General features: G+C 53.0%; 1 protein-coding gene across 1 annotated transcript; it reads left to right on the top strand.

Moving 5' to 3' along the window:
* The first annotated feature begins 1,745 nt into the window (after positions 1–1,745).
* Positions 1,746–5,458, top strand: LOC127670164 (kallikrein-1-like). The gene is made up of 5 exons (XM_052164490.1): positions 1,746–1,863; positions 3,295–3,454; positions 4,316–4,602; positions 4,741–4,877; positions 5,254–5,458. The coding sequence occupies exons 1-5, from the start codon at positions 1,818–1,820 to the stop codon at positions 5,407–5,409; spliced, it is 786 nt and encodes a 261-aa protein (XP_052020450.1). The 5' UTR covers positions 1,746–1,817; the 3' UTR covers positions 5,410–5,458.
* Positions 5,459–11,724: the final 6,266 nt, after the last annotated feature.

The following is an 11,724-nucleotide window of genomic DNA, read 5'->3' as shown; positions in this document are numbered from 1 at the left end:
AAAGTCTTCTGTTGCACGTCACCCGGGTCCCTTTCCCTGGATAACTCATCCTTGGTTTTCCCATCTGTGAAATAGGTCACCATAATACTTGTCTCCTAGGGTGTCTATGAAGGCTAAATGGGTTGTGCATCTTAGCAGATCACAACTGTGTCTGGCACTTGTCCACACTAGTGAGCTGTACATGTCAGGAAGAGGACCCAATACTAGATTTCCAAGATCCACCATGAGTTCGAGGCCTCCTGACGGCCAAGGCAACAAGACAAACACTCTACGCCTTGGCTGCATTGGTGACATACAGTCCAGGCTTGGACACGGAGAACCGCCTTGCTGGTTGTATCCAGGTCTCAGGTTTGAAGCCTGCAGCGTTACCGTCAAGGATATAGGAGTCCAGTTTCTGATTCTCTTCAGAGACCCTAAAATGTCGTTCTTAGGGTCAGTGAATGTTGAAACCCTTGATTTTGATCATTGAAATCAACAGATTAGATTGAAGGATTATCATGGCAACTTCTGGTAATGTTTTTATTACAGGTTTTTATTGTGTGTTTGTGTGTGGGGTGTGGCTGTCAAAGGGCACATTTTGAGAGTTGGCTTCATTCTACCAGTCAGGATTGAATTTAAAAGTTGTCGGGCTTGGTAGGAAACACCTTACCCGCTGAGCCGTCTCGCCAGACTTGGAATATTTATTTATTTGTTTGTTTATTTATTTATGTATTTATTCTCCCCTGTTACTCAAGGATGACTTTGAACTTCTGATCCTCCTGCCCCCACATCACACATGCTGGTTTTACAGGCATGCACCACCTCACCTGGCTATACACAGTGCTGTGACTCGAACCCAGGTCCTCGACCATTCTGGGCAGTCGGTAAAGCAGTTAGCCTGCCTCCCGTCCCACCCACTCCCACACATGCTTGCTTTGGAAGACAAGGTTTCAGGTACACTAGAATTTGCTATGTAGCTGAGCTGACCTTGAACTCCTGATCCTCCTGCCTCCACTTCCCAAGTGCTGCGGGTGTGCACCATCATGCTGGTTCTGTGGTGATAACCTTGCCCACAGAAGGCAGTTAGTCCAGATCTTTGGGACTTTGAAGGATATGACTTTGAGTACCTTTATCTAGGAAACAAGGATGAGAAAGGTCACTGTGACCCCAACACTGTTCAGGGTGGGTAACCCTCTGCTGGAAAAACCTGAATTCTCTAATCAAAGAGTGATCAGACCATGGTAATGGGCACCATAATTTGCCTCCCAAGTGCTGGCATTAAAGACATGCGCCGCCGCCACCACCCAGCTGAATTTTGACATTCTCAAAAAAGATTTGTATATGCAGGGAGCTCGCAGCCCTCTGGGCTACCACTGGTGCAAACAATTTGTTCTAACTACTGGTTTCTGAGGATAATCTTGGTCTTGGGGTACAGGACCTTCCTTAGAGCTGTGTGTTGGGGTCACTGCTCCCCCACTCTCCTATCACACCCTTCACCATCGCCCCTGACCTTGCCATCTGGCTATGATCCCCGGAACATGAACAGCTCCAGAAGCAGCAGGCCCTGCCCCACCTGATCTCAGCCCTGGGAAGGAATCCAGGGTGACCTGGGCCTACTGGACAGCAGGTGCAACGGAGCCCTCCCCTCCCACAGCCGTGAGGGTGGGAGCAGGGAGTCCACCTCCGTCAGCAAGGGCAGGGCTTTGGCCAGCATCTGGGTGCCAACAGGGCAGGGGTGGGGCTGGCAGAGGGGGGGAAGAATGAGGGTTTTTAAAGGCTCCCTGAGGAGGCCCCTCAGCTCCAAGCTCACCACCTGCTGCTCCCGGACACCTGTGACCATGTGGTTCCAGATCCTGTTCCTCGCCCTGTCCCTAGGAGGGATTGGTGAGATGGGGGAAGTGGGGGGGAGGGGTCAGAGCGCTGACTCCTGCTGCCTTCAGACCTGGGCACCCCTCTCCCCTCTCCCCTCGCCCCAGCTACATCCTGAAGCACCTCCTTGTTCCCATGCCTGTTCCCTCCCCTTTTCCAGAACTTTCTCCTCTTCCTTAGCCACCCCATCTTCTCTGGCCTTTTCCAGTCTTTCTAAGGAATCCAGCCCCTTACCAGCCTCAGAACCTCAGATGTCCCTCTAGTTTGCTGTTTGTCCTAGAGCCAAACAGCCCAACCCCTGAGTCCTGGCTTGACTAAATCCTACACTAGAGCCCCCAGCAGCTGTCGGCCTTCAGCTGTCTTCTCCACATCCTGACAACTGGTCCCCCATCTTCGCAAGCTGCTCGATTTCTACCAAAAGTTTTGCTTCTCAAATTGGCTTGTGACATTGGATGTTCCTGATGGGAATAAGTTCAGAGCTAGTGTCCCATGAGGTAGCCCGGGCTTGTCTTCAGTCCATGGCAATCCTCCTGCCTCAGCCTGCTGTGCCCTCGTTGTTTTTCCCCTTCGCCAGCTCCTGTCCTGTCTCACCGGAGCCCCACTGCACAGCTCTAGTTCCCACTCTGTGCAGGACATCCCAAAGACCCCCATACCTACCCCTAGTGCCCCCACATCAACTGCGTCCTCCTCTCTGCCTCTCAGTGGCTTCAACTCCTTTTCCACTCCTGTCCTGAGACTGCCTCCAAGAGAGCCCTGAGCCCCTCCAGTACCGAGATCCTTTGCCCCACCCCCACAGGAAGCAGAGCCTTTCCCTCACATTGCCTCAGAATTTCCTTGTCTCACTGCTTGTCCTATTTCACACTCCATTCTTAGGGAGCCCACCCCTCTTAGATATCATCTCCACCATAGACCCCAATAGGAGCCCACACCCTAGCCTTGACCCTGCCCCTGTGATCTAGAAACCCCTCATTCTCGGCCATTCCAGCTGGCCACTTCATGCCCAATCCAAGAAACCCCAAATCATCCCCAAGCTCCCTTTCCTGGAGTCATCTATTCACTCAAATCTAGTTTTCTGAGATCTCACCCTTTCCAGAATCCCCAAAACCCAGCCCAGGCCCTGACTTATTCTTAAGCCTTGGAGACTCTAAATGCCAAGGCCTCTGATTTCATTCTCATTGGACTAAGAATGGACTGGCATCCCCGCTCCTCTCTCTCTCTCTGGTTGCCCTGCCACCCCTTAGCCCAAAGCTGTACGTGGCCTGACGCTATACCAGATTCCTGCTTCAGGAGTTGTTTCTGTCCCCACAGCATCCAGAACCATATGTGGGTCCCTTCCCCAGACCCCCTCGCCATGTTCCCTGATCCCAGCCTTGCTTAACTGTGTCCCCCAACGTACACCTCCCCACCTGCGCCAACCCTCCTCTCTCCCTGCATTGCCCATTGCAGACGCTGCACCTCCCGTCCAGTCTCGGATTGTTGGAGGATTTAACTGTGAGAGGAATTCCCAGCCCTGGCATGCGGCTGTGTACCGCTTCACCAAATATCAATGCGGGGGCATCCTGATACACCCCAGCTGGGTCCTCACGGCTGCCCACTGCCGTAACGAGTGAGTCAGGGAGGGGACAGGAAAGCAGGTGGCAGCCAGAGAGCACGACTCCAGCACGGGCTGGGGTCCTGAAGGGCAGGAGTGTGGGACTGGCTGGAAGTCTATCCGTGACCTCCTGGGTCTCTCTTCGCTCGTCCCCCCAGGCTTGTGTTCGGAGTCCCGTTTCTTTTCTGTCTTATTGTCCATATGTCTCCTGTCTGTATTCACATTTGAGGGTCTCTGTGGCCATCTGTCACTGTGTCTCCCCCTCGGGTCTCTGCCCAGCCCCGCCTGGGTCTGGGTCTCACGTGTTCTCTTTTATCGGTACTGACCATAGTGGGGGAACAGGTCTAAAGGGCCCAAGGATAGAAAAGTCCTGCCCCTGAGTGTGAGGTGTGAGAGAAGTCCTCACTCTCCGTGGACCAGCTCGGCCTTTAGGACCTTCTGCCCACTCTGAGGACACACAGAGAAGGGCCGGTCAGAGCTGCAGCGGGGTGAGGTCACTGAATACAGAGAGAGAGCTGGGGGGGGGGGGTGAGGGGAGAGAGCTCAGACCTTGGGCTGTGGGCCAGGCCTTACCTTCTGGGGAAGTTCAGCCCGGTCCCAGCTGCACCTGAGCAGCTCTCAGGCCTGCCCCCTCCTCCCCACCACCTCTTCGTCCCCTCCTCCTTTCCCCCTCGTCCCTGCCCCCTCCTCCTTTCCCCCTCGTCCCTTGTCTTCTGTCCCTGCCTCTGACTCTCTGTCTCTATACATGTGTTTGGTGTGTGTGTGTGTGTGTGTGTGTGTTTGTCTGACTCTCTTCCTCTCTCCCTCTTCCCTGCACTCTGCCCGATCTCCCTGGCTGCCTCCTCTTACTCCCTCCATCTCCTACCCTGCCCCCAGCAAGTACCAGGTTTGGCTTGGCAAAAACAACCTATTTGAGGACGAACCCTCTGCTCAGCACCGGCTTGTCAGCAAAAGCTTCCCTCACCCTGACTTCAACATGAGCCTCTTGAGGAACCACACCCGCCATCCTGAGGACGACTACAGCAATGACCTGATGCTGCTCCGCCTCAGCCAGCCTGCTGAGATCTCGGACGCTGTCAAGGTCATCGACCTGCCCACCGAGGAACCCACGGTGGGGAGCACCTGCCTCGCCTCAGGCTGGGGCAGCACTGAACCCATTGACTGTAAGTCTGGCCCAAGCAACAAGACAGCCGGGTGTGCGGGGGGGGGGGGGGGGGGGAGGGGGGGAGGGGGGAGGAAGGGAGGGTCAAAGAGGGCGTGACTGGGGTCTGCTCACCACTGGCTTGCCTCCTGATCTACAGTCAAATACCCGGATGATCTCCAGTGTGTGAACCTCAAGCTCCTGTCTAATGAGGAGTGCGCCAAAGCCCACATAGAGAAGGTGACAGATAGCATGCTGTGTGCAGGAGAGATGGACGGAGGCAAAGACACTTGCGCGGTGAGACAGCCCCTCCCTGCAGTGAGGCAAAGGGCTGGAGGAGGGAGCTGAGGTTGAAGACCCCGGCTAGGCAGGTGGCTTGCAGCCTTCCCTGTGGAAGGGATGCATGCTGGGAGGGGAGGATCCTGTAGCTGGTACTATTTCTCCTTTTTGACTTGGCTTCAGGGACTGTCCTGTCCACCCCTCACCCCAACCCCAACCCCAGCCCCAGCCCCATGTGCCTGTAAGAGCTGGCCTCCCGAGATCTGATTCCCTTACCTACTGGCCAGAGCTGCCTCTTAAGAGTCCCTGTCTTCCTCCCCCTGAGAGTCAGTTCTATGGTGTCAAGTAGAACCCCACTGCCAGGCCCTTCCTTACTCCTGACATGTCCTTCCAGGGTGACTCAGGAGGCCCACTGATCTGTGATGGTGTTCTCCAAGGGGTCACATCGTGGGGCCCCACCCCATGCGCCGAACCCAATGTGCCAGGCATCTACACCAGACTTATGAACTTCAAGGCCTGGATAAAAGAAATTATAGAGGAAAACTCCTGAGTGTCACATTGTGCCCTGCTCTCAATAAAACCCACCATGCAGCAAATGAGTTCGAGTTGTGACATTCTCTGGCCTTCTGGAGTCAGGTACCAAATTAAGGCCCACTCAGTTAAGGTCAGGACTTCCAAAGTAGATTAGCAAGAGACAGGTGTACACGTACTGTTGGCTAAGGGGGTAAGGACTGAGACAAAGGCAGACAAAAGGCTCAGACCAAGTCAGGGATGCCACATGAGTCTCCTCTGGCAAGGAAAGTGTTCAGATCACAAAGGAAAAGATTAGACACATCAGAAAGGTCGACTCCAGCTGTCTGACACTGAGAATTTAGACTGCTGACCTGGTTTTATTGAGTGGGGGGGAGGGGAGCCAGGAAGGGGGCAGGGCTGTTATGTTAATTAAGCCTTGACTTCCTGGGGAGGGGTCTGTCCACAGAAGAGCAGGGACTGCCCCCCAAGGCTAGGCTGCAGAGTGTCCATCTGGGGCCCCTGGAGGGGATATCTCTGGTAGGGCTGGACCAAAGGATGGAGAGTAGCTTAAGGGCGTGCCCTGTGGGGCAGAACATTGCCCAGCTTGGGAAATGGGTCACACTGCTCCTGCTGCTTGGGACCACAAACCAGTGTCTGCTCAGAGGGACATAGCCGCAGCTGAGAGTATTGGAGGACTTCCAAAGAAGGGTCCCTGCCAAGACTCAGGCAGCAAGGAGTGGGCCACAGCGCGGGGAGCGGGGCTTGCCACCGGTGTCCCGAGGGTGCTACCTGCTCTCAGGGGAAGCATGAGACCTCAAGGGAGGTCTGATGTTAACTAAGCCACAGGGACAGAGGTAGAGGCATCTGGCCGCGGGGACTCATCAGTGTCCTGAGAAGCTGCGGCGTCCCTCTGTTGGGGAACCTCCTGGTAGTTCACAAAGCTGCTCACAGTAGACAGCTTCTCTGCGGCCTCCGAGTTCCTGTCCGAAATGGGCTGCTGCTGCAACTGCAACGAGCGGTGTCGTGAGGCCCAACGGAAGTAGCTGAGCCTCCGCTCCATGAGAGGTGTACTGTAGCTCCACATCCGCACTTGGTTGAGGAAGGACAAAGTTCCTGTGGGAAGGGACCCCCGTGGGCACTCGACTCAGAGCCCCACGCCAAGCCCCAACTCGGCCCTGGAGGCTGACCCCCTTTCCTGGGCTCCGCCCCTGCCCTGCCCAGGCCCCGCCCTACCATCCGAGGCCCCGCCCTCACCGGCCCACAGCATCAAGACGCTGGCGCACCAGCACAGGTAGAAGGCCAGCTGGTAGGATACCTGTGGCCTCGGGCGCAGCCTATTGCAGTTGACGACAAAGAGCGTCAGGCTGAGGAGAATCAGGAGCCCTGCACTGGGGTGGGGCCAGAGAAGGACAGAAGGCTAGACAGGGAACACCACCACCCCCAAAAGGAGAGAGACAGAGACAACCTCCCTGACCTGCCACAAGTAGACACACGTGTGTACAGGACAAATGGGTACATACTCACAGGGGAAAGGGAAATGGAACTAGTGGGCATACGCTTTTAATCCCAGCTCCTTACCTTGCTGAGGCAAGAGAATGGTATATTCGAGGCCAGCATGGACTACAGAGTGAGACCACAGCCAGTGGTCCAGCCAGAAAGCCCAAGAAAGACACACAGACACCCTTCTCCCTCAGAGCAGCACAACTGGAAACCGAGCCACACCTCTGGGCAGGAGGCGGCTCTGGGGTTCAGTGGAGGTTCCCCAGTCACCCCTGTCCTTGCCAACACTTACCGATGCCAATGCTGAGGAAACTGAAGATGAAGTCTATCTTGTTCAGGCGGCGGCAGACTGGTCGGAAGGAGAGGAACATGGTGGGCAGGAGGATGAGGCATAGTGCCAGGGCCAGAAATATGAAGCCCTTGCTCATGTGAATGTACACTGAGGAGGAGAGTCGGAGAGATGACTACAGTTACCCCCGCCTCTCTCTCTCTCTCCCCTTCCTCTCATACCATGAGGACCCCAACCTAAGTACTCCGGCAGCTAGGGAGGAGCCATTTCAAGACCTCCCTGAGCAGTTTAGAGACATATAGATCTTATCTGTCTCCAAATACAAAGTCAAAGCGGTCTGGGGGTCCTGGGGCTGGGGCTTCCTGGCAGAATGCCTGCCTAGCACGTGTGGGGTCCTGCATTTCATCCTCAGCACTGTGCTGAGCTGAAGGTGGCAGCACATGCCGGGGAGCCCCGCATTTGGGAGGAGGATCAGAAACTCGAGGTTCTCCACAGCTACACACTGAGCCAGAGGACAGCCTGGGCTACATGCGACCCTGTGCCGGACAAGGCAGAGGATGGCAATGCAGCTCAGCACCTGTGTAGAATCCCCCCCAATGGGGGGCTGCGGCATGGTTCAGAGGTAGAGCGCCTGCCTAGATCCTCCAATCAGGTTTTTCTAGGGGTGTGGCTCAGCCGTAGAGCCCCTGTGGAGTGTGTGTAAGGCTCTGGGTTCTATCTCCTGCAATCCTCCCACCACCACCCCCCAAAAAAAGAAAGAAAGAAGAAAGAAAAGAAAAAAACATCACCTCCACTCACATTACCAAAATTACTACCTAGAAATTCTAAAATAACTCTACTGCCGCTCAGAGTTACCGACCAACAATGGCCTAACCTACTCCCCCAGAGAGATTCCAGTGGCCCACCCTCAGTCACTTCTAGCACCCAATGGAAGGACCCACAGTCTATGTGTACACTGACCAGTGAATTGGCCTACGTTGGCACACTTATGCCTCCTGCAGTCGATCCAGAGGCCGACGAAGCCAGTATATGGACCATGCACATAAGCCATCCGCCCATCCACCACGCTGAACACCAACAACGTGGCCAGGAAGATGAAGACGAGGGACCAGCCACGCAGGACCAACTTTCGGTCCTCCTCCCAGGAACAGAGCAGGTCAGCTGGGGAGGGAGAAAAAGTTCTGAGGAACCTGGATCTTCTCTCTCTCTCTCTCTCTCTCTCTCTCTCTCTCTCTCTCTCTCTCTCTCTCTCTCTCTCTCTGCATGCCAACCTTCATCCTCTTCCTGTTTCCATTTCCCCCTCTCATCTACAGCCAGTTCCCTGTGGAAACACTTCAACTCTTCCCATTGGCACCGGCCTCGTGGGCTGCAGCACACCTGCCTCAAATCCAGCATGATTATGCATCATGAAGAGACATAAATGAACGAGTCCGTAGATGAACTCAAGAGTGGATGGATGCATGCTTCCTTTCTCGCCCTCTAGAGCAAAGAACAGTGTAGTTTCCAGAAGAACTCGGGCACAGAGGTCTAGGACTCAGAGGAGAACTTGGAGGACAGTTGATCACTGGCTCCTCAGTTAGCCTGGATTCGGGCTAGCCTGGCCTTCTTGGAGCTTACAATGACCACATGCGTACACCCAGGTCAAATGTGAAAATTGCCACGAGAGCTGGAATAGTCTAGATGCTCAACGAGAGGGGATTGATCTGAAATCTGCAGCAGTAAGTAGATGTCAAAGGCTAGGTATTTCTCCTTCTCTGTAACGGAACCCATGCTGAATGCTTGGTGGTTTAACTTTTGAGACAAAGTCTCCCTATGTAGGCTTCACTGGCCCGAGTACACTGTGTGCACCAGTCTGACCTGGAACTCGCAAAGGTCCACCAGTCCCTGCCTCCTAAGTTCCTGGATCAATGGTGTGAACCAAAGTATGCAGCTGCCAAGCTGCACCCTTAATGAGGCCCTGGAGGGGAGTGACACTTTCTGGTTGCTGTTTCTTGAGAAAGGGTCTCACATGAGCCCAGGCTGGGCTAACCTCAAACTGTAGCCCAGGATCACCTTACACTTCTGACCTTCCTGCCTCCACCTCCTGTCATGTGATGACAGGTGTGCACCACTCTGCCTGGTTTGTGCCAGGCTGGGGATTGGAGCCCAGGGTTTTATGCACACTAAGCGACCAGTCTATTGAGCTACAGCCTCGGCCCTGGTTTTGCTTTGAGTGTGTGTGTGTGTGTGTGTGTGTGTGTGTGCGCGCGCGCGCGCGCGCGCGCGCTTACATTTGTTTGTTTCTATGTTTTTGTAGTCAGGAAGGGGGAGCATGAGAGCCACAAAACACATGTAGAAGGCAGAGGAGACCGAGGGAGTCAGTCTGCCTGTCCAGCACGTGGATTCCAATCATCAACCAATCTCAGGCCTCCAGGCTTGGCAGTGAGTGCTTTACCAGTTGAGCCATTGCACCGACCTGGCTTTTGCTTACTTTTTTTTTTTTAGATAGGATTTCAATATTGGCTTGGAACTCACTATGCAGACCAGACAGACTTGAACATTCTGACGGGCCCTGGCCTCAGCATATTGAGTCTTGGTATTACAGAGTTGTGCCATCTAGTCCAGCAAGGTCTGCAATTTAAACCACCGTTGCTTAATTTTGAAATTAAGCAAAGTTGTAGTACCCAAACATATATCTCAACAAGGGGATATATCACATCCTGCTCCACTTTATAATACGGCTTGCTCTTAGATTTCAGTGTGGAGACAGGGTCCTACCTAGAACACACTATGTATATCAGGTTGGCCTTGAACTCAAAGTGATCTGCCTGCCTCTGCCTCCTGAGTGCCAGGCACTACCACACCTTGCTCTGAGACACAGTTTTAGCAACTTTTAAACTAGAATGTATCATATAATCAAGCACAGCTCAAAAATCACCTTTGACCTTTAAAATAAAAAAATTAACAGCATTTACTAAGGCCATGTGTAGTGATACATGCCTTTAATCCCAGCACTCTAGAGGCAGAGGCAGAGAGATCTCAGTGAGTTCAAGACCAGCCTGGTCTACAGAGTGAGTTTCAGACCAGCCAGGGCTGTGCAGAGAAACCCTGTCTCGACACAACAAGCAAACAAAAAATTAACACCTGGATTCTCAATATTACACAGTCACCGAAACCTGACCAAGCTTGGGATGCTGCCACCTGCTCGTGATCTCGGGCACTTGAGAAACTGATGCAGGAGGATTTTCTTGAATTTGAGGCCAACTTGAGCTACATAGTGAGATTAGGCATAGCTAGGCATAGACAGAAAACAATTAATCAATTAGATAATCAATTAATTCATCAGTTAATCAATCAATTAATTAATAAGAGGCCAAAAAGATAAGGCTTAGCAGGTGGAAGCTTTTACCAGAGGCTAATAACCTGACCTCAGAGTCCCTACAACCCACATGGTGGAAGAAAATCCAACTCTCAGAATTTATCCTTTGACTTCCACATATTCCCTGTGGTTCTCAACCACCACCACCACACACACACACACACACACACACAGACACACACACAGACACACACACACACACAGACACACACACACACACACACACACACACACACTACGCAGGAGCTGGAGAGCATGCTCAGAGTCAAGCGCACGGATGGACCTTGCAAAGGGTCAGGGTTCCGCTCTCAGCACCCGCGGCCTAGCAGTCCAGATCCCTCTCCTCTGGCCTCTACGAGCACTTGGTGCACATACGGACACATAAGCATTCCCACATCACACAAGGAAATATAAATGAGGCTGGAGAGAGGACTCAGCAGTTGAGAGCACTGGCCGTTCTTCCACAGGATCTTGGCTCAATTCCCAGCACCCACATGGCAGCTCACAACCGTCTGCAACTCCAGTTCCAGAGTATCTGACACTCTCACACAAACATGCATGCAAGCAAAACGCCAATATCCATAAGATAAAAATAGAAATAACTAAATCTTAAAACAAATAAATGTAAAAATTAAATAAAAATCTAATAATGCAGATATTTATATAACAAACATAACGTTTGTGAGTGATCCTCTAAAGTTCATCAAATGAAAGTTTGGGGAAAGAACAGAATGTTTTCAATTGTTGCTTTTGTTGTTATTAGTTTGGAACAGCCTCTTGTAGCCCAGGATGGGTTCAAACTCAGTGTAATCCTCCTGCCTCTGAGTGCTGGGACTGCAGACATCATACCCTCCTTAGGGAAGGGATTTCGAAACTCCCTCCCCTTGTCTGGGATGCCTGCCTCAGTCCTTACCAAGGTGCGGCTAGGTCCTTCTCCTACCCCACCCCACCCCACAACCCCAGACTGGAAGTCTTCAGAAGCAAGAAGCAGACCTAGTCTTGTGTGAGGCCTCAGCAGAGGGTGAAAGGAAGAGAAAACAGACAGGAAAGAAAAGAAGCAGAGCAAGGCATGGGGGCAAATACTGCAGCGAAAGATAGAAATGGCTCAGAGCAGCCCTGGGAATTGATGGGAAGACATGAGGAGGTAAAAGGAATTATGAGTTCAGATCTCAGGCCTTCCAGACTCTCAGGCCTGCCTCGCCCTG

This window comes from Apodemus sylvaticus, chromosome 1 (assembly GCF_947179515.1).
Source record: "Apodemus sylvaticus chromosome 1, mApoSyl1.1, whole genome shotgun sequence".
Classification (NCBI taxonomy): domain Eukaryota; kingdom Metazoa; phylum Chordata; class Mammalia; order Rodentia; family Muridae; genus Apodemus; species Apodemus sylvaticus.
This window is presented reverse-complemented; position numbering and strand designations above follow the sequence as displayed.

What these genes read in the sequence shown, in the direction of transcription:
- LOC127670164 (XM_052164490.1), top strand. Translation starts at nt 1,818, where the DNA reads ATGTGGTTCCAGATCCTGTTCCTCGCCCTGTCCCTAGGAGGGATTG. An exon ending in CCTGTCCCTAGGAGGGATTG is followed by an intron (nt 1,864 to 3,294) that starts GTGAGATGGGGG and finishes TGCCCATTGCAG; the next exon opens with ACGCTGCACCTCCCGTCCAG. An exon ending in GAGGCAAAGACACTTGCGCG is followed by an intron (nt 4,878 to 5,253) that starts GTGAGACAGCCC and finishes ATGTCCTTCCAG; the next exon opens with GGTGACTCAGGAGGCCCACT.